The following is a 23,732-nucleotide window of genomic DNA, read 5'->3' as shown; positions in this document are numbered from 1 at the left end:
CATGCCGGCCACATGACCATGGAGACGTCCTTGGACAAGCGCTGGCTCTTCGGCTTTGAAATGGAGATGAGCACCGGCCCCTAGAGTTGGAAACGACTAGCACGCATGTGCAGGGGAACCTTTACTATTAAACCAATGAACTGTCCTTTATTCTAGGAAGGCCTGTTTCATTTAACCGCTACATCACCCGGGCATTATTATTATTTTTTTAGTTTCTGCCCTGGCTTCCTGACTGCTTGCCCACAAATTACAAATCTTCCCTTCTTTAATTTTTGTGTAATTCATTGCTCCTTTGCTCCTTTGGTAAGCTAAAATTACCACATCTGCTTTTTCTTACAAAGTTTCTGTGAGACTAAAAAAGTAAGTCAAATGAAGAAGCCACCTGCTCTCTCTCCCTAATGCCTGGATTCTTGTAGCATCAGAGCAGCTTCTTTGTCTTTGAGGGAAAAGAGCTTCTGCTGTTTTTCAGAAATTTCATTCTAGGGAATTAAGCACCAACTAAGAAAAATTAAAAAATGGGGAGCATTACTTCATTTCACTGAATCTCAATATTAAACATATAAAGCAGAGGTGCCCAGAAGGTTGGGGCCCGGTTCCGTAGAGAAAGGTTTTTTCACAGACCAGAGAGTGTGTGGTTTTGTGTGCTGCCTGCATCCCATGGATGGGGCTTTATTTGTTTGTGCAGACCAGTTGCTGGGATACCACGGCCTGGTACTGGTCCACAGACCAGGGATTGGGGACCCTGATATAAAGAATGTGTGGGAGGACAGCACTGCCCCCCCCCCCCGAGAAAGAAATATTTTGGGAATATTAAAAGGCAGAATATTATATTTCCCCAAAGGATCTTAAAGGCAGAAAAGCAGGCCCAGTTTTTCTTAATATCCAAGCAGAAATTAGAAATGCAGATTTGATAATCCTGTTCAGAAAAGTTGGGGGCAGGAAGGCTGGAGCTGAGGGGATTAGAAAAACAGAGAGGATAGGAAACATGACCTTTAGGAAATAATAGGATTAACCCACCCCCATCAGAATACCAAAAAGGCACACTGACCTTCAGGTCAAAGTTCATGCCACAGGAACAACTCCAAACACAAAAGCCCAAGAAGGTATAAAAACCCACCACTCCCTGCTACATATGGTCAGCTTTCCCAGAGCCTCATTTCTGTCTGGCTATGCTCTTCAATAAACTACAATCTTCTTTCTAAAGCAGTCTCCATTTTGCTTATTCCCGGGTTGGACTGGACCCTGATGAAGATTCCGATGAAAATTTTTCTTTCAACAAATGGCTGCAGGAACTGTGTATGTCAAGGCTAATAAAGAAAAGGATTAGGATTGAGATCAGGGGCAGCCACAAAAAAGATATGGTTAACCTGTTCTCCAAAGCACCTTATGGTAGAGCAAGAAGTAGCAGATGGAATCTTAGCAACTTGTCCAATCTAGAACTATGGAGAAATTTTCTGACAGTGGGAACAATCAGTGGAATGGCTTGCCTTTGAAAGCTGTGGTTGCTCCATCACTGGAGGTTCTTAAGAAGAGATTAGATAGTCATTTGACTGAAATGGTATAGGGTCTCAGGCTTGAGCAGGGGGCTGGTCTAGAAGACCTCTAAGGTCCCTTCCAACTCTATTATTCTTTTATTCAATATATATCTCTTAAGTCCCACAAAATGCCCATTCAGTGTTTCTGACAATCATCTGTGGTGCACATTAGCACTATTTGAGAATAATTTCCCTTGAAAAAATAGGAGTGATTCAATCCAGATCATGACCAGCACCTCATCTAATGCTAGAAAACTTTATAAGTAGCACAAGTAATACTTAGAAATAGTTCTGGCATTTCATCATCTCCCATATTTTTTTTCTTAGCAATATTTTATTTTTTTTCTTAACTTGATCAAATAACAATAGAGAATATTCCTGAGATTATATTTTATGGTCTGATTTTTTATTTTTATTTTAATTTTTAAGGAGTAATTTTGTAAGGAGTTCATGAACTGAGCAGTTTTTTTATTCATTACATACATATGTTAATTTTCCAAACAACGTGTGAGCTGAGTTCATAATCTATTAATACATATACAAATTTCACTCTTTGGTTCTCTTTTCCAACCAATTATAAAATAGATTCCAGCTTTCATAGTATTCTGTTTCTTCTTTGTCTTTTAGTCTCATAGTTAATCTGTCCATTTCTGCACATTCCAATATCTTCTTTATTAATTCCTCTTCTGATGGTACTCGTTCATTTTTCCAGCATTGTGCATAGCTTATTCTTGCTGCAGTTATAATATGTAAAACCAAGTATGCATTTTGTTTATTAGTCTTTTTTGGTAACATACCTAATAAAAATAGTTCAGGATTAAATATTACATGTTCTCCTAGTATATTTTCTAGCCAAGTATGTCTTTTCTTCCAATAAGCTTTCACTTTATCACATGTCCACCAGGTATGATAATATGTACCTATATTATGTTTACATTTCCAACATTTACTTGATACATTTTAAAACATTTTTGCTAATCTAGCTGGAGATAAATGCCATCTATAAAATATTTTATACAAATTTTCTTTGTATGCAGTTGACATTGTCAATTTATAATTTCTCTCCCATAATTTTTGCCATTCTTTTAACTCTATGTTATAACCAAAGTTCTCCGCCCATCTTGTCACTGACACTTTAATTTGTTCACTTTCCATCTCTAAAGTTAACAAAAAATTATACAACTTTTTAATTAGTTTCTCATCAGAAGTTAATAACATCTTATCAAACACATTTTGTTTTTTATAAAATTCAAACATTTTCATGTCTTTTTCATATCTATTCATGAACTGAGCAGTTTTTTTGTTGACTGAATTTTTGCTTGCATGTAGTCAATTTTATTTCAGTGATGTTCATATGTGGGTTTATTTAATTATTCCAGATGTTAGCATTCAGTGTCCTATAATTAATACTTTTGCTCATATCAACTAGCTTTGCAAGTACACAAACTACTTAGTGTATACTCTCTTTTGTCTGGAGTTGGTTTGTCATGATTTCTAAATAAGATCATTACGCCAGCCTCATGCACTGATTTTGTTGACTGGCTACTAAGTTTCTTCAATAATTTTTTTGATGAAGCCATAACATCCTAATTAATATTGGCATTTTTTTTATTAGATGAGTAAAAAATACGCTATAAAAGGTGTCCTATCTTTTGATGCTTTTTCTCTGAAACTGCTGTGCTGCCTACCATTGTTGTAGAAAAATATTGATCAGTGTTATTGGAAAACTGACCCAGCACTATTATAATTAATTGAACCAGTCATGTGGATAGAAGGACTTGAAGAAATGGGTCATGTGAAAACAGATAACAAAAGAGAGTAGCTCCCAGAGCTGACTTTATTTTGCGATTGCTGGTTAACACTTCATAAGCCAAAGTGTGCCTTTACTTTCCCAGCCTGAATAAACCAAGTTTTCCTTGGTTCCAGAGTGACAGTGTTTCTGTTGGGCTCAGGCCTGGGCTTGGGACCTTTGACAGAAAGTCAGCGTTCCTCTTTTCCTGTCCCTACCCATTTTCCTGGTGGTTCCTGATTGTGGCCTGTGCAGATACAGGGGAGATGGCTGAGGGCACTGAGCCGACGGTGGATGTGTGAGAAGTGGTAGAGCTGGTTGTGGCAGATGTGGCAACACCAGAGGCTGTGGAGGATAGCGCTCAGCCAGCGGTATGCCACAAGGTGCGTGAGACCAGACTAGACGTGCCGGTGGTTGACACACGGTTGGCCTCAGGGACGGTGCAGAAGGCAGGTTCCTCAGGGCAGTGGTGGCACAGCTCAGCTGTGACTGGTCTTGCGGCCCGCCAACTGCCCATGATGGGTGTTCCTGAACTTCAGTTGATTGAATGGCGGGAGAGGCAGTTGACTGATGATGAGGAAGGGGAGCGGAGTTACTCTACAGCTCCAGGAAGTTACACAATAGACATATTGCAAGAAAGATTCAGAGAGGCCAGATTCCGGGATGCCCCTGCATGGCCATGTTGGGAGGTTGGAGCTGAGGCTGTTGGCTGGCAGCGAACAGGGTCTCAGCCAGCCCAGACATCACAAACCCGGTTCCATTTGGCTAGCCCGAAGCTCAGGTTGGATGCCGGTCCCAGTAATGCATGTGATACCCTGCGGGTGAGAGCTTTGGAACAGAACTCATCCCTGGCTGCCTCGGCCAGACAACCACAGACATCATGGGAAGGAAGTATGACATTGGAGATGGTGGGGCCCCTTCCAGGGGCACGTTCCAGTGGCCCGTCCATCAGCCCGGCGGGGTCCAGGTCCTAGAGATCAGGACCCTCAGCAGGCCAGTGGCACCTCGCAGGGTTCCAGGTGGCCCATGGGGTTTTGACCCCAGGGCATGTGCTGGGGTCCTCGGCCCTTGCAGGCTACATTTGACAGGGATCCAGACCACCTAGCCCTGTTTCTCAGCCAGGCCATCAGCCACCTGGACCAATATGCCCAGTTCTACCCTTCACAGTGGGCTGTGGTGGTGGCAGTCACTGTGGCACTGCAGGGTAAAGCTGTGGAATGGGTGGCACAGTGAACACGCAAGGGAGTTGGCAGATGCAGGGTTACAACATTGGAAATAACAGCCAATTTTTCCACAACATTATTTCACAGTTTTTGGTGCCTGCATATATTTTATCCTTTCATTCGGACTCTCTTGGTCTGAATGCCAGATAAATGATTAATTTTATTTTGCTCTCCTTACCACAACTCTCTTATAATGATTTTTAACATTATTTTAATTTCTTATTTTTATTAATAAATCATATATAACACTTTGAGATGGGATTGTATGGAAGCAGTATAGAATCAAATCAATTAAAAACACTTCATACATCTTCATACATTCCTTGAAGATGTTTCATTTCTCATCCAAGAAGCTTCTTCAGCTCTGACACTTCTTGGATGAGAAGCTTTTTGGATGAGAAGCAAAATGTCTTCAAGGAAATACAAAGAAAATCCAGTTGCCTTTTGAAAAAGCAGCTTTGGGACAACCATAACCTGGATGACTGAGAATTTCCATAGACTTTCTGAGATCTTGAAAAATCTACATTATGCAAGAGCTTTTGAAAAACTGAAAACATGCAAACTTTTTGTAATTTGCTATAGGCCAGAAAAAGGCATTGCAGAGGGGATTTCTTCCTCTCCCTATGGCCATCTTTTCTAACTATACTTAATTTTACTACACTTTTGATGCTGTAGACAAGAAACAATGAAGAATGTAACTTAAACTTTTCTTTATCTGAGTAATATTTCAAACATTAGTAAATGAATACATATTTCTAAACAGAAATTGAAGCCAATATCTGTTTAGAAACTATGCAAAGAAATATATGGTTGAGGAAGCATTCTTTATGTAATTTGGAATGATTTTAGCATTCTTGTTTAGCTTTTATTTGCTAATGCAATATAAGTATTCCTTAAGACCAGGAACAAGTTAAGCAATTCTTTTAAGATCTATTTTTTTAAAAGCAATTGAAAACATCAATTAACTGATTTTGTTTGCTAGTTCCTAGTGTCTGCATAATACATTTGTTTTAAATTTATTAAAAAATATTTGGCAGTCTAGTTTAACAGCATATTATTGATAATATTCAAATTTGTTCTCGGACATATATCCCTCAAATATTGCTTGCTTCTTGTTAATAAGGGACCTATTCTTTATCATTAGTTAAACTCTTTACAGTGACTTCACATTATAAATATAATTCAAAATAAGAAAATAATAGGCAGAATTGCTTGCACAATTCCTGTTTTGCTGTGTTAAGTTACAGAATTTATTGCAGAGCTTACAAATTTAAGCTTACAAATTTATTGCAGAGGACTATGTATGTGGAATGAACACACTCGTTATTGATGGCTAGCAATATATAAAATGTTATTTTAATAATCCAAGCACACTTGCCAGTTCAAAGGTATAAACAGACTGGAAACAAAAACAAACCAAATCGACTACGTGTTGAATGTAAACAAGTATTGGGTAACAGTAGTCTCACTCCTGTAAATTGTCATCACTGTGTGAGCACAGTGCTGTACAATTCCTACTGAATGTTTCAATTCTCCATGGCATATAGGAGAATTAAAATAAAAATAAGAATTACTCAATGGAAGTGATCTGGGCCACAAAAATGTCCATAATCACTAGGTGGCACAAATAGAAAATAGGAGATTCTGACTCTCATCAAATGATTAACTGGATTTCTGTACCTGAAATATGTTACCCTTATGTTCCATGGGACAGTTTACTCATGAGGCTTTCTTTTTGCATTTCCTATTTTTTTCTATCTCACTTCATCAGCATGCCTCAAACTATCAAGTTTGCTCTGGAAGATCTGTAAAAATCAGGGGGTGGGGGAAAATGTTAGGTACTATCAGGAAGCTTGATCTCCAGTTAGACCTTCCAGAAATGGCATTTGTCTTGGTCTCCGTAGTTGTTCTCCTTGGTTCCAGCCAACCTTATTTATTTCAGCTTGGCTGCAGTAAGATGAAATCACAGCACTTATATTTTGAAGTTTATATACTGGAATTATGCAATGCTTGGAAACAGGATATTTTCTATTGAAATTCCTGCCTCCACCCCTGAATTCAGAGCAACTTACTTGTGAAATATTTCTCAATCCTTGTAGTCAGTTTCACTGATCCAATAACAAAGTATGTCCGGGTTAAGGTTCCCTGTTTATATAAGCTGCCCCAGTCTAGATTCAAATGAACCATTTGAATAATTATCACATCCATTTTCTGCATAAACTTACATTTCAGCCTCTATCTGAGGTTGTAGAGGAAATTTGTAAAAATGTAAATTGATACTAATTAATCTTGAAACAGAGGGAGCGCTGATTGGCAACTCTAACTGTTCTGAAGTTGTCGAGAAAAAGAAAGTCACACAACTAACTTCCAAATGCTTTGCAGCAATTGAGAGCAGAAAATGATGCCATGTGGAAAGACCAAGTTATTTTTTTACAAGTTATATTTACAAGATAATAGTAAAATCATTTCCTCATGGTGCTAATAATATGAACAAAAGAGCTTGTATATGAACAAGGGTTAAGTTGATTGGTAGTTTTTATGAACATTTACATTTATAAACAAGGATTTTGCTATTGCAAACAAAGTGGCAACTAAAAGGTTTTATCACTCAACTTAAAAAGTGTTTATTTCTCAGTAAACAAATATAGTTTCTTTTCCTATTCTCTAGTGTATTATTTTTTATCTTTTGGTTTCCTACTTTATATCATAATTTTAGGATTAAGTTTTTACAGCTACATCTACAGGTTAGAGACTTCTGGGATTGTTTATGGAAGGAAAGGTTAATTCTCCCAGTGCACTTTAATCCCAATGAAATTTCCTGTCCAATTTAAGTAACAGCAACATGTTATTAATTGGTCCTCTGTTTGTTAGATGTAACCAAAGATCTGGCTTTTAATCTTTCATTGTGCTAGTCTCCATTAATGGAAATTTGCATCAAATTGCTTTCTTAAACACAGTCTAAGAACATCCCTCTCTCAAATATCTCTTGAACTTACCCAATTCCATTTTTAAGCTGAAATATTTGCCCCTTTATACTTCAGCTGCCTGAAGACATCAAGGTCCAGAGATACAAGGCGAGTGCACAGCTGATTGAGGGCAAATGTCTTGTGCTCATTTCTCTATACAGAGATGAAAAACATAATAACTTCTTCCTAGTGTTATTCCCACGCTATGGTCCACTTGTCTGCAAAGCCATCTCGATTTGGCTCGATCCCGGGTGACTTCACCACACATTCCATGTCCTCCTTGATGCAATCCATTCACTGTTTCTTGGATCTGCCACAGGGTCACCGGCCATCAGGGTCCAGACACATGGCTATCCTCACCACCAAGTCTTGTTTACTGTATATGAAGTGTCCATACCATCTAAGTCTTACTTCTTGCAGTTTTGTTATAATTGGCACAACTCCCAGTCAACGTGGGATATTGTCGTTCATGGAGTGGTTGAATCATGTTAGTCCAAGATACCATCAGAGCATTCGTATTTCCATCACATGTAGAGTCTGCTCGTGCCAGTACTCAGATCCGTAGAGAGTGACTGGGCACACTACCCTTCTGTAAATCTTTGCCTTGAAGCATAAATGCATCCAATGATCACACAGGACCCCAGTTACCTGGCGCCACTTCCTCCAAGGGGCATAGATAGCAGTGCAGGCATCTAGAAAGCTACCACAGTTGCTGCATATGAGGGAGCTGAGGTACTTGAATTGGACTACGTTCTTCAGTTCCTCTCCCCCAATACTGATGACACCATCGGTTTGGGGGCCACATTGCATATATTCCTTTTTAGAAATATATATTTTATTGATTTTTTAACAAAGCATAAATCACTCAATCATTGGTAAACAGTGTGTTGTCTGGGTTACATTTGTAGAACAATCTTTAACAATTAATTTCTATAAACTGTATTCCATATGTTAATTTTAGTTGATTTCCTCTTTCCCCAAAATATCCTTTTTTTGCAAACATTGAGTTAATACAATTCTTACTGTTTTGATAAATAACAATTGAGTATATAGTTTTTCCAATATTCCTAAAGAATAATAATCATATTAGTATAATATTTCTTTCCTTATTAGTCATTTTGGTTGCCTTATCATAAATCCTGTTACAATACTTAGTTTAGTTTATTTCTCCCACCAAATTCTAAATATTCTTACTAGTGAAAATTTTCTCAACGATTAATTACATTTACATTGACAGATTTAATTCTATTTTTTTCCATTTAAGCCATCTCACACTTTTATATTTCTTAAGAAATAAATAAAAGAATGAAAAGAGAAGAAAAAAAGAAAAAGAAAAAAAAAGAAAAAGCAAGAGCAACGAAACATAAGAAATAACATACTACTTAAAATATATATCCCCCCTAGCTTAATATATATTTATTTCCTCAATTTCTTATTCTTTTTAACCATAGCTAAGAATATATTTAATCTTTAAACATTCCATTCAATAGATCTAGTCCTCTAGTCCCTTGACTCTGATTCAAAACATTTTTTTATACTTTTCTTAAATTCAGTCACATTTAAGTACCTAAAACATTTGCTTTATTTAAGTCATTTCAGCTTTTTTTACAGAAAAGAAAGAAGCATACTGTATTATTTGGAGAATTCATATCTCTTAGAGTAGTATATGCCAAAGTTTTTCAATTTTTTAACCATATTCGAACAAATGCTTCTTTTTTAAGTATTCTCTCTGATAGGTCCCATCATCTATTTTCTTAGTTTCCATTTTAATCTTTTTTCTTTGCCCAGTAATTAATCGGTGTACTTCGCTGAATCAAAAGATTTTTCCATTTAATCATAGGTATTACTGTAGATAAAGAAAGTAAACCAGTATCTTTGTTATGGGCATTTGCCCACTCCTTTTTATTAGGAATCTTTTTCCTTCCTTTTCTCTCCACTTCTCTTGTCACTTTTTGTCTCTCCAGTTCTGGTGTTTTTCCTAGTATCTCTTTTTCTTATCCTCAAATTTGCTTTGAAGTGTTGAAATGTAAGTTATCTTTTCTTCCACTTGAATTAAGTCATATTGTCTTGTTTTGTAAAATTCCATCTTTAAATCTCTATCCTCAGATTTATGTTTGTTTTAAAAAAATCTGATTTTGGTGGCTCTGATGGACATGAGAGATAACAAAAGGCAACCCGAACTGTTGTCTCCATCAACCTTTTGGGGGGGCTGATATTGAAACCTCCAATTTCAAATCTGGAAAAAAATCACAAAAATGGTCTGAAGTTGGCTTGCAAAAATGGCTGTAAATGGGTATCTGAAGCCAGGCTTAGAAATGGCAATGGAGAGAAGCCTCTACTTAGTTCAGGGGCTCCCAACTGGGGGTATCAGTGCCCCTGGGGTGTGAGATGATAATATATATATTATCCGGCGCAGATCCCAGCGAGCTCCATGGTTTTCCGTGGAGCTCTGGGAGATGAAGCGTCGGAAACGGGGCCTAGAGAGCTGCTGGAGGTCTAGCCGATCCGAACCCGACCGGTTGCGGTTAAGAACCTATATTAGGTCTTATCTCGCAGCGATGAGGGTGGCGAGGTGTAATTACTTCTCCACCCTCATCGCGTCCGCAGATAATCGCCCGGCTGCCTTGTTTAGGGTGACTCGCTCACTTCTTAATCAGGAGGTGAGGGAGGATCCCTTGCAAGGTCGTGCCGAGGAATTTAGTCAACATCTGTCGGATAAAATCGCTCGGATTCGGACCGGTTTGGACTCCAGCTGGGCAGAGTCAGGCGATCAGGACACGGGCGGTCTTGTCAATGTTATCTGGGAAGAGTTTGATTCTGTGACCCCTGATGAAGTGGACAGGATTATGAGGAGGCTGAGCTCCTCCACATGTTTGTTGGACCCGTGCCCTTCCTGGCTGGTTTATGCAGCTAGGGAGAGGACACGAGGCTGGCTCCAGGCGGTTATATCTGCTTCTCTGAGTGAGGGTTATTTCCCCACCGTCTTGAAGGAGGCGGTGGTGAGACCTCTCCTCAAGAAGCCTGCCCTGGACCCAGCCGTTTTGAACAACTTTCGTCCAGTCTCCAACCTTCGCTTCCTTGCGAAGGTTGTTGAGAGTGTGGTGGCGCATCAGCTCCCTCTAGTCCTGGATGAAGCGGATTATCTGGACCCCTACCAATCGGGTTTCAGGCCCGGGTACAGCACGGAGACGGCATTGGTCGCTCTGGTGAATGATCTCTGGAGGGCGCGGGATAGGGGATATTCCTCTGTCCTAGTCCTATTAGACCTCTCAGCGGCTTTCGATACCATCGACCATGGTATCTTGCTGCGGCGTCTCAGGGGATTGGGAGTGGGAGGCACAGTTCTTCAGTGGTTCTCCTCCTATCTCCTGGGACGCTCGCAGTCGGTGTTGGCAGGGGGGCAGAGATCGGCCCCTAGGTCTCTCATTTGTGGAGTTCCTCAGGGGTCGGTTCTCTCGCCTCTCCTGTTCAACATCTATATGAAACCGCTGGGTGAGATCATTCGTGGTTTTGGAGTTGGGTATCATCAGTATGCCGATGATACCCAACTTTTCTTTTCGACCCCAAACCACCCCAGTGATGCCCTCGCCGTGATGTCCCGTTGCCTAGAGGCGGTTCGGGTCTGGATGGGGAGGAACAGACTTCAACTCAACCCTGACAAGACTGAGTGGCTGTGCATTCCGGCATCCCGGGACATTCAAAATGTTCCATCTCTTTCTATGGGGGGTGAGCTCTTACCCCCCGTGGATAGGGCTCGCAACTTGGGAGTCCTCCTAGATTCACGGCTTACCCTGGAAGATCATATAGTGGCCGTGACTAGGGGGGCTTTCGCCCAGGTTCGCCTGGTGCGCCAGTTGCGGCCCTATCTGAACCGGGATGCCCTGTGTACGGTCACTCATGCGCTCGTGACCTCTCGCCTTGACTACTGTAATGCTCTCTACATGGGGCTTCCCTTGAAGACCACTCGGAGGCTCCAACTGGTACAGAATGCGGCCGCGAGAGTTGTCTTGGGAGTTTCCCGGTACTCCCATGTTACACCTTTGCTCCGCGAGCTGCATTGGTTACCAGTTGTCTTTCGGGTGAGGTTCAAGGTGTTGGTTACGATCTTTAAGGCCCTACATGGCATGGGTCCGGGATACCTCAGGGACCACCTGCTGCCGGCATCGACTCCCCTCCGCCCTGTGCGTTCCCACAGAGAGGGCCTCCTCAGGGTGCCGCCAGTCAGGGAATGTCGACTGGTGGCCCCCAGGGGGAGGGCCTTCTCTGTGGGTGCTCCGGCATTATGGAATCAACTGCCGGTGGAGCTCCGGATGGCACCAGACCTCCGAACTTTCCGTCGGGGCCTGAAGACCCACCTGTTCGAATTAGCTGGTCTGGCCTGATGGGGGATTATGGGTTTTTATTGTTTTTTAAATTTGTATTACTGTTTTTAATTGGGCATGGGTTTAATCCTTTTTTAATTTTTGTATTGTCTTTCTTTTTATATATGCCCTGTGAACCGCCCTGAGTCCCTACCAAGGAGAAGGGCGGTATATAAATCAAATAAACTATAACTATAACTATAACTATATATATATATATATATATGGATCCTTGGTTTTTCGGGTTTTTCCCCGCGTAGAACTAAAGGTGTGGGCGCAACGTTTCGACGGAGTCCCATCCGTCATCATCAGGCTTTAGCTTCCTTCTTCTGGGAGAAGCATGTGGCTGTTAGTTCCTCTTTTACCAAGGATCCACATACAGGCACCCGCGAAAACCTCAGAAAACACACACACACACACACACACATATATATATATACACGCATATTCGGGTCTTTTCCCGTCTAACGGTCATTATTTTAAATCAAATTTTTCAAAGAAACACATTGCTTGAGCATAAATCTGGTCTGATTTAAAACCTTGTTGGTGCTGCAATAAAACTGCCTACATGATTCTTGATGATTTATTTATTTATTTATTTAATGGGACTTATATGCTGCCCTATCTGCCGAAGGACTCAGGGCAGCTAACAACAGTAAAATACAAGTAAAAATACAAATATTAAAAATTAAACTATATCTATAACCCCAACTACAACCAATAAAACCTTAAAACCATATTAAAAACCCCTTATCATCAGTCCAGGTCGGCCTGTTGGAAAAGAAATGTCTTAAGGTCACAACGAAAGGACCGGAGGTTTGGGGTCATCCGGAGCTCCAGGGGAAGCTGATTCCACAGGGCAGGTACCCCCACAGAGAAGTCCCTATCCTTGGGGGTCACCAGCCGACATTGTCTGGCCGACGGCACCCTGAGGAGGCCCTCTCTGTGTGAGTGCACACGGCAATGGGAAGTCATTCCTGGCAGCAGACGGTCCTGCAGGTATCCCAGGCCTAAGCCATGTAGGGCTTTATAGGTAAGAACCAGCACCTTAAATCTCACCAGGAGGGCAACCAGTAACCAATGCAGCTCACGCAGGAGGGGTGTAATATGGGAGTATCGGGATGCTCCCATCACAACCTGCGCAGCCGTATTCTGCATGAGTGACCATGCGCATGAGTGACCATACGCAAAGCATCTCGGTCCAGATAGGGGCGCAACTGGTGCATCAGGTGAACCTGGGCAAATGCCCCCCTGGCCACGACTCCTATATGATCTTCTAAACTGAGTCGTGCATCCAGGAGGACGCCTAAGTTGCACGGCCTATCAACGGGAGGTAACACCTCTCCCCCCATAACCAAAGATGGAATATCCTAGACTACACGAGATGCCAATACATAAAGCCACTCGGTCTTGGCTGGGTTGAGTTGGAGCCTGTTCTTCCCCATCCAGATTCGTACCGCTTCCAGGCAACGGGACATCACATCGAGGGCATCACTGGGTTGGTTTGGGGTAGAGATGAAAAGCTGGGTATCATCAGCATATTGATGATACCTCACCCCGAAACCACGGATGATCTCACCCAGTGGCTTCATATAGATGTTGAACAGGAGGGGAGAGAGGACCGACCCCTGGGGCACCCCACAATCAAAGGGCCTTGGGGTTGAACTCTGTCCCCCTGCCAACACCGTCTGTGAACAGCCCGAGAGGTAGGAGGAGAACCACCGTAGAACGGTGCCTCCCACTCCCAACTCCCCAAGACATCGCAGCAGGATACCATGGTTGATGGTATCAAAAGCCGCTGAGAGATCTAATAGGACCAGGACAGAGTAATAACCCCTATCCCGGGCCCGCCAGAGATCATCCACCAGCGCGACCAATGCCGTTTCCGTGCTGTACCTGGGCCTGAAACCCGATTGGTACAGATCCAGATACTCAGTTTCCTCCAGGACCAGCGGGAGCTGCCGTGCCACCACGCTCTCAACAACCTTTGCAAGAAAGCGAAGGTTGGAGACAGGACGAAAATTATTCAAAATAGCTGGGTCCAAGGCAGGTTTCTTGAGGAGGGGCCTCACCACCGCCTCCTTCAAAGCAGCAGGGAAGCACCCCTCACTCAAAGAAGCATTAATCACTGCCTGGAGCCAGCCTTGTGTGACCTCCCAAGCTGCATAAACCAGCCAGGATGCAATGAGTTCATCATAATTTCCAGGTGCCCACTTTTTCACTGTATCTTATTTTAGTCTCTTGCCACTTCTATAAATTTGCTCTTAAAAGTATATGGGTAAAAGTTTTATGCATTTTTATATGCATTAAAGCTAACATACAGATTTTTTTACAATATGTACAATTTTGGAAGTGCTTTTTATTAATAGATGTATGCATTCATCATGTTATAGTACTTAACATTTTTAAAAAATCAACATATACATAAATTACACATATATATTTGGAAAATAAATTGGGCAAGGTTTCATAAAAATACAAATTCAAGCAATTTTTAAACTTTAACATTTTATATACATTTTCACAGATCCATGTATGTTTAATTGGGCTGCGGACTGAATAGGGAAAAATATTTTATTTTATATTTGACGTTAAAATTTTTAGAAAACAAAAATCTAAAAATTCAGCAATAGGTTCAGTTTGTGATAATCTACCTATTATTCTGCATAAATACATTCATCTGCATTATTTTCTAGCTCTTGTCTTATTAATAATTGGCAATAAGTGAAATTGCTCTGTAAATCATTCTTTTAACAGTCACATGCTGAATAAACAGCAAAAAGGGAATTAGAGATTACATTTTAAAAATGGTAAAGGGAAACTTCTAGAATAGCATATGGTTTGAAGACATTTTATAACTGGCAAACAGATAGGCCAAAACAGTTATAACAAGGGGACTATTCAGCAGAAACAAGAGGTATGGAAGTTTAAATTCTAATTTCTATGTATTTAGGGATTTCTGTTTCCAAATGGTACAACAAAATCTTTCTTAACTAAAACACTGTTCAGGAAAGAATCTTGATACCTTCTGCACTGTCTTAATACTTAACTTACTAATAGAGTTAACATACTAATTATGTTGCAAGATGCTGGTGCAATGATTAGTGTGGTGGTTTAGTAAACATGCATGTGCTCCAGGTAATCTGGAAAGAATCCACGACAAATCGGGAACTCCCAACTTGTAATGATTATCAGGGCTTTGCACCTAACACCTTATGAAACTCCCCAAATCAAATCTTGGAATTGCAATACAGTTACTAAGGGCAGCTACAAAATTCAGAGCTTTAACAAGTGGCTGGTTGGTGCTATGTGGGTGTAAAAGGGCTAAAGCACCTTTTCCTTTCAAATCCAAAGATCCCACATCAATCATCATAACCTTAATTATTATCACAAAATTAAAATCATAACATTTACATGATTAAAAAGTTGTCAATCTGCTGGTCTAAGGATGTACACAATGGGATTATATTAACATACTGAGTTTGGTTTTTATTCTTGTTAATGTGTGCTTTCAGCATGTGTAACCTTTAAGTGCATTTTTATTTTTTATTTTTATTAGATTTGTTTGCTGCCCATCTTGTTTCAAAGCAACTCTGGGTGGCTCATAGCATTAAAAGCATTAAATATTTCTAAAACAATAAAAAAGAAATTTCAATCAAAGATAAAATTATAGTTAAAAGATGGGAAGGGGGGAACGATGCACAGGCGGGAGGCGGGATTGCCTCTTAATTCATCAACCACCTCCATTGTGAGGCTCCCCCATTGGGATCCAACACCTTGAATTGCATCTGGAAGCAAACCAGCAGCCAGTGTAGTTCAGGGAGCAGAGGTGATACATGGGCCATCCTAGGGGCCCCAAGAACTGCCTGAGCTGCTGCATTCTGCACCAGTTGAAGCTTCTGAATGTCCTTCAAGCACAGCCCCATGCAGAGGGTATTGAATAGTCCAAACATTGAAATGCATTTCAAAATGCAGTTATATTTTCTCTAATCTGTGAGTGTAAAAAGCTATTTAACTGGCCCACAAGCATGTTTCAGGGGATTTTGGAATAAGGAAGCTATGCAACTCCAAAGTCCTTTTTATATAGGAAGCAAGCTAAATTTTAGATAAGAATTGCAATACTTTGTGGCGAGGGTCATGTTTTGTTTTATTCTTTGTTTTTAAACAAGTATATTTTTTTATATCAGAAGACTTTTATGAAACACGTTGCAGTGGAATACAGAAATGTTCAACCATTTCAGGGAAGAAAAAGTAAAGACATTTAAAATGCAGAAGAAAGCAAAAGCCACGACCTGTTACTATGTTCAAAGGTCCTCTGAGAGTCAAAAAAAGAAAGCCTGGTACCTATACATAATTTGGCTTAGCTTAATTGTGAATTGGTCCACATAAGAAAATAAGAACATGAAGACCATTTTCTTATCCAGTTTAGCAGAAATTTATACTTTTAGAAACCAAATGGCACTCCACCTTCAGGCAATATGCAAAGATACTGAACACTCAGAGATAACATTTCAGTATTCCTAAGGATTGCTGAATTATTGAGGATTTTGACTGTGCCAATAATTTTTTCTCCTCTTCTTGCTCCTATATGTCTTTAAGCAACTTGAAATCTTCTCCTAGAGAGACATGGATTTTTCTGGAATGACCTGGCATGTAACTGTGAACCTGTAACAAAAAAAAAAGAATCAGACAATAGAGACTTAAGTAGATGCAATCCACTGCAACCAGAAAATACAAGCCTGATTTTTTTTTCAGAAGCTTACTTTCTAGTGCTAATTATGTGCTGCAGAGAAGGCCAATTACAACCAGGAAAGACAACCAGGTTCTGTAACTATGTGCCGTTAATTCTGTCACCAAGATGTGTAATACAATGGTATTTGTTTACTGATCATTCATTCAATGACTCTTAGACTACATCAGGGGTAGGCAACCTTGGCTCTTTTATGACTTGTGGACTTCAACTCCCAGAATTCCTGAGCAAGCATGGCTCAGCTTGGAAACCTCTCCCTTTTTCCACAGTGTAGCTGGCTCAGGAATTCTGGGAGTTCAATCCATGAGTCATAAAAGAGCCAAAGTTGCCTACCCCTGGACTACACCAAACAAGAGGTATTTATGACTGCTCCTCATGCACACAGCTATCCCAGCAATCCCTCAGTCAGGGATTGGCAACCACATTGCATTTAACAATAGTTGCAGCGTTTTGCAGTCACCTAACCACAATTACCTCTTCATGAATTACTGCCTTGTCATGGCGAAGGGGCTTGCGTAATTCAATGAAGCTATGAGCTATGCCGTGCAGGGCCACCCAAGATGGACAGGTCATAGCAGAGAGTTCTGACAAAATGTAATCCACTGGAGAAGGAAATGGCAACCCATTCCAGTATCTTTGACATGAAAACCCCTTGGACAGTACCAAAAGGCAAAACGATATGACGCTGGAAGATGAGCCCCTCAGGTCAGAAGACGTCCAATATGCTACTGGGGAAGAGCAGAGGGCTAGTACTAGTAGTGGCAGAAAGAATGAAGCGACTGGCCAAAGCTGAAAGGACGCTCGCTCAGCTGTGGATGCATCTGGTGGTGAAAGGAACATCCAATGCTGTAAAGATTTATTCTCTATAGGAACCTGGAATGTAAGATCCATGAATCAAGGCAAGCTGGACATGATCAAACAAGAGATGACAAAACTGAACATAGACATCTTAGGAATCAGCGAACTAAAATGGACAGGAATGGGTGAATTTAATTCAGATGACCATCAGGTATACTACTGCAGGCAAGAATCCCTCAGAAGAAATGGAGTAGCCTTCATACTCAATAAAAGAGTAGGAAAAGCAATACTGGAATACAATCCCCAAAATGACAGAATGATCTCAGTTCGAATCCAAGGCAAACCATTCAATATCACAATAGTCCAAGTCTATGCCCCAACCACCGGTGCTGAAGAGGATGAAATTGACCAGTTCTATGAAGCCCTACAGCACCTTATAGAACTAACACCAAAAATGATGTCCTTATCATCGTCCAGTGCGCTCACACAGGGAGGGTCTTCTCAGGGTGCTGCCAGTAAAAGATTGGAATGCTAAAGTAGGAAGCCAAAAGATAACCAGAATAACAGGCAAGTTTGGCCTTGGAGTACAAAAGGAAGCACGGTACAGGCTGACAGAATTTTGTCAAGAGAATACGATGGACATAGCAAACACTCTTTTTCAACACCCAGGAGAGGGCTCTACACATGGACATCAACACAGAAATCAGATTGACTATGTGCTCTGCAGCCAAAGATGGAGAAGCTCTATACCAGGGGTGTCAAACTCAATTTCATTGAGGGCCGCATCAGCATTGCGGTTGCCCTCAAGGGGCCGGGTGGATATGGCCAGGGTGGGTGTGGCCTACTGGGTGGGCGTGGCTAGAGTGCATATGGCTTATTGGGTGGGCATGGCCAGCTCTACATTGTTCGCATCAAGGGTGCCTATGAGGGCCTGGGCAGGAGTGGGACAGTTCTGAGGGTCTCTGGCAGAAGGAGGGTCTCTGAGCCAGGGCCAAAGCAGTGGGGGCTGTTCCCTCGCTGTTTCCAGGATGGCTTCACGGGCCACATGAAACTACTTCGTGGGCCGCATCCGGCCCCCGGGCCTTGTGTTTGACATGTCTGCTCTATACAGTCAGTAAAAACAAGACCAGGAGCTGACTGTGGCTCAGACAATGAGCTTCTCATTGCAAAGTTTAGGCTTAAACTGAAGAAAGTAGGGAAAAGCACTAGGCCACTCAGGTATGAACTAAGTCATATCCCTGATGAATACACAGCAGAGGTGACAAATAGATTTAAGGAATTAGATCTGATAGACAGAGTGCCTGAAGTACTATGGACGGAGGTTCACAACATTGTACAAGAGGTAGCAACTAAAACCATCCCAAAGAAAAAGTCTGGATCCATAAAGAGAAGGAAAACAATATTGTTTATTGTTGCTGTTCTTTACATATAATCCCTAGAACAGGACTTTTCAACCAGTGGTACGGGTACCACCTGTGGTACACTGGCACCTGGCAGGTGGTACGTGACTATCCTAGAAAAGTGGTAGCAGGGGAGGGGAATGAGCTGACCCGGTGGCAGTACTGCACAAGCCTGAGCGAGAGATGGCTGGAGCTGCAGGGCTGTTAGGCCTCAGTGGAAGCACCAGGATCAGCGCCAGGCTCCAGCTGGAGCTCAGCGTTGATTCTGGCACTTCTGAGCCCAGAAGAAGTGCCGATCAGCTGGAATGTTACAGCATCCCCAGGGTCTTGTGATTTACATTCAGATGCTTGGCAACTGATTCATATTTATGATGGTCACAGTGTTCCAGGGTCAAGTGAAGTGACCAAAACCTGCTGCAACCACCCAGCAGACGGGGGAAATAAAAGCCAAACACCCCACCCCACCCCACCCCACCTCCGCTGCCAATCCTGAACAGAAATGTTCACAACAATGAAAACCTTGGACAGGAGGAAGAGCGTCACCAGGTGGGCAGGCAGGTGTCTTGCTTGGCTGTGGCTTGGGGGGGCACTTTTTCAGTGCCATTGTAACTTCGAACAGTCACTAATCAAACTGTTGTAAGTTGAGGACTACCTGTACTTCATCACTTTTTTCCTTTTTTTTCTTTTGGTCATCAAGTTTTTGACACCTTGCTAGGCGACTGGTGGTACTCGGATGTTGCCATATCCTAAAACTGGTACAATGGGTGAAAAGGTTGAAAAGCCCTGGACTAGAAGAATGATATTTCTATCCAAGATCTGTAGTATACAGAAGAAACACTCTGTCTGGTCTCAGCACCCTACTTCAAGGAAACCAACAGTTTTCCCAGAATACACATAGCACACCAGTTCCTCTGGGTAGATGAAGTGGCTCTGCAAGTACCTCAACTGATTAGATAGGTTAAATCTAGCACCAAATTGCAGCTGGAAGCATATTAGCAACCAACCCAATGCCTGCATCACAGGTCTAGTGTGTTCCTGGCACAAAGTGCCAGATAATAAATAGATTATTTAACTGCTGCATTTTGCCCGAATTGTACCTTTCAAATGGCCATTATAGACTGCATTGCTGAAGGCCAAACAGGTATTAAATCAGGATAGGAGATATAGCAATAGCACTTAAAATTATATGCTGCTCTATAGTGCTTTTACAGCACTCTTTGAGTGGTTTACAAATGTCAGCATATTGCCCCTATCAATCTGGATCCTCATTTTACCAACTTTGGAACGATGGAAGGCTGAGTCAAGCTTCAGCCAGTCAGGATTGAACTGGCTATGGGCAGAGTTAGCCTGCAATACTGCATTCTTTAGTAAATGTGTTTTCTGCTATAATCTGAATGACTACTGAGCTGATAAACTGATTAGCAGCTGATCATTATATTGTATTCAGCTTCTCAAAGTAGGAGTTGGCAGGAGTCTTGGAATGTACTTCATTGAGGTTTCAGTATTTCAACAGAAACTTGAAAACTTATCAACTTCCTTCTCTGTTTCTCATATCACAATCAAGGCAGATTGTTTTGAATTTATTGCTCATGTTTCCCAGGCCTCAGATATCTGTTTTGTAACTGTTCAGCATTCCTTTTCTTCTTCTCTGAGTCAAACCCCCATTCCATCAAAATATTTCCTTGACTTAGAACTCTCAAGTGCAATATTTCTGGCTACATTAATCAAGAAAGTAGTATCCTGTAATTTCCAACACATCTGAAAGAACCTGACCATTTCACTCAAGCTTTTGGCCAGCATAAAAAAAAAGAAAAAGAACAAAGGATGTTCTTCCTGCGCCAACTCAGAAAACTCAGACTGCCCAAAGAACTGCTGATACAGTTCTACAAAGAAATTACTGAATCTGTCATTTGCACCTCTATAACTGCTTGGTTTAGCATTGCAACCAAATAAGACAGACACAGACTTCAGTGTATAGTTAGAACTGCAGAAAAAACAATTGCTACCAGCCTACCTTTCATTGAGGACCTGTATACTACATGAGCCAGAAAGAGGACTGTGAAAATATCTACAGACCCCTCATCTCCTGGACATAAACTTCTCCCCTCAAGATGACATTATAGTCATTGCACACCAGAACAGCTAGACACAGGGACAGTTCCCCCCCACCCCCGTTCCATTACTCTCCTAAACAACTAATTACCACAACACTGTCAAATTACCTAGTAGGGTTCTATTACTATTATCCTTCTCATCTTTCCTATTATCATATTATAACTTTGTTGTTTGTTATCTTATGTTTTATATTGTTCTATTTAGTATCCACCCCTTCATGGATTACTGCCTTGTCGTGGCGAAGGGGCTTGCGTAATTCAATGAAGCCATGAGCTATGCCATGCAGGGTCACCCAAGACGGAAAAGTCATAGCAGAGAGTTCTGACAAAACGTGATCCACTGGAGAAGGAAATGGCAACCCACTCCAGTATCTTTGCCATGAAAACCCTATGGACAGTACCAAAAGGCAAAATGATATGACGCTGGAAGATGAGCCCCTCAGGTCGGAAGGCGTCCAATATGCTACTGGGGAAGAGCAGAGGGCTAGTACTAGTAGCGCCAGAAAGAATGAAGTGACTGGGCTAAAGCCAAAAGGACGCTCAGCTGTGGATGTGTCTGGTGGTGAAAGGAAAGTCCGATGCTGTAAAGATTTTTTCTCCATAGGAACCTGGAATGTAAGATCCATGAATCAAGGCAAGCTGGACATGGTCAAACAAGAAATGACAAAACTGAACATAGACATCTTAGGAATCAGCGAACTAAAATGGACAGGAATGGGTGAATTTAATTCAGATGGCCATCAGGTATACTACTGCAGGCAAGAATCCCTCAGAAGAAATGGAGTAGCCTTCATAGTCAATAAAAGAGTAGGAAAAGCAATACTGGGATACAATCCTCAAAATGACAGAATGATCTCAGTTCGAATCCAAGGCAAACCATTCAATATCACAGTAGTACAAGTCTATGCCCCAACCAACAGTGCTGAAGAGGATGAAATTGACCAGTTCTATGAATCCCTACAGCACCTTATAGAACTAACACCAAAAAATGATGTTCTTATCATCATGGGGGACTGGAATGCTAAAGTGGGAAGCCAAAAGATAACCGGAATAACAGGCAAGTTTGGCCTTGGAGTACAAAATGAAGCAGGGCACAGGCCGATAGAATTTTGTTAAGAGAATACAATGGTGATAGCAAACACTCTTTTCCAACAACCCAAGAGACGGCTCTACAGGCAGGATTTTGAAGAGGCAGAGGAACTAGAGATCAAATTGCCAACATACGCTGTATCATGGAGAAAGCTAGAGAGTTCCAGAAAAACATCTACTTCTGCTTCATTGACTATGCTAAAGCCTTTGATTGTGTGGATCATAACAAACTCTGGCAAGTTCTTAAAGAGATGGGCATACCAGACCATCTTATTTGTCTCTTGAGAAACCTATATGCGGGTCAAGAAGCAACAGTGAGAACTGGACACGGAACCACTGATTGGTTCAAAATTGGGAAAGGAGTCCGGCAAGGCTGTATACTGTCACCCTGCCTATTTAACTTATATGCAGAGCACATGATGAGAAAGGCAGGGCTAGATGAATCAAAAGTTGGGATTAAGATTGCCGGAAGAAATATCAACAACCTAAAATATGCAGATGATACCACTCTAATGGCAGAAAGTGAAGAAGAACTAAAGAGCCTCTTGTTGCGAGTGAAGAAGGAGAGTGCAAAACTTGGGTTGAAACTTAACATTAAGAAAACTAAGATCATGGCATCCGTCCCTCTCAATTCCTGGCAAATAGATGGGGAAGAAATGGAGGTAGTGACAGATTTTATTTTCCTGGGCTCCAAGATCACTGCAGATGGGGACTGTAGCCAAGAAATTAAAAGACGCTTGCTCCTGGGGAGGAAAGCAATGGCAAATCTAGACAGCACACTAAAAAGCAGAGACATTACCCTGTGAACAAAAGTGCGTATAGTCAAGGCTATGGTCTTCCCAGTTGCAATGTATGGCAGTGAAAGTTGGACCATAAGAAAGGGTGAGTGCCAAAGAATTGAGGCCTTTGAGCTATGGTGCTGGAGAAGACTCCTGAGAGTCCCTTGGACTGCAAGGTGATCAAACCAGTCAGTCCTAGAGGAGATCAACCCTGACTGCTCTTTAGAAGGCCAGATCCTAAAGCTAAAACTCAAATACTTTGGCCACCTAATGAAAAGGAAAGACTCACTGGAGAAGAGCCTAATGCTGGGAAAGATTGAGGGCAAGAGAAGAATGGGACGACAGAGAATGAGGTGGCTGGATGGAGTCACTGAAGCAGTAGGCGTGAGCTTAAATGGACTCCAGAAGATGGTAGAGGACAGGAAGGCCTGGAGGAACGTTGTCCATGGGGTCACGAAGGGTCGGACACGACTTCGCAGCTAACAACAACAACATTTAGTATCCTAGTATGATTTATGTTGATTGCTTATTTAATATTTTATAACTATCAGTCAGTGTTGTTTCTTATGATTTATGATGAATGTATTTTATGATGATTATGATCATTTAACCCTTGTTGCTTGTATGTACACCGAGAGCTTATGCACCGGAGACAAATCCTTGTGTGTTCAATCACACTTGTCCAATAAAGTCTTCTATTCTATTCTATATGAAACCAGGATTGCTTTGGCCATCGTAGAAGATTACCTACACAAAAAATGAATGTGGAATACAGAAACATTATTTTACTGGACTGCTTAGGAGGGCTGGGCCCTTTGGCCCTATTCTATCTACTATATTTACTGTCGCAGGACTGTGATAGGAGATGACTTCTGATGTTGAAGTGCTGTGTTCTCTTCCTGCTGTTCAATATCTACCTGAAATCACT

General features: G+C 41.5%; 1 protein-coding gene across 3 annotated transcripts in view; it reads right to left on the bottom strand.

The window, feature by feature from the left end:
- Positions 1 to 14,219: 14,219 nt before the first annotated feature.
- Positions 14,220 to 23,732, bottom strand: part of FAM149A (family with sequence similarity 149 member A) — a 62,920-nt gene continuing 53,407 nt past the window's right edge. For all 3 annotated transcript variants that reach the window (XM_083367545.1, XM_083367546.1, XM_083367547.1), the window contains exon 14: positions 14,220 to 16,539. In XM_083367545.1, the coding sequence (XP_083223671.1) occupies positions 16,469 to 16,539 (71 nt within the window). In that variant the 3' untranslated portion in view covers positions 14,220 to 16,468. The remainder of the gene's footprint in view (positions 16,540 to 23,732) is intronic.

Source organism: Vipera ursinii (assembly GCF_947247035.1).
Source record: "Vipera ursinii genome assembly, chromosome: 7".
In the NCBI taxonomy this organism is placed as follows: Eukaryota; Metazoa; Chordata; class Lepidosauria; order Squamata; family Viperidae; genus Vipera; species Vipera ursinii.
This window is presented reverse-complemented; position numbering and strand designations above follow the sequence as displayed.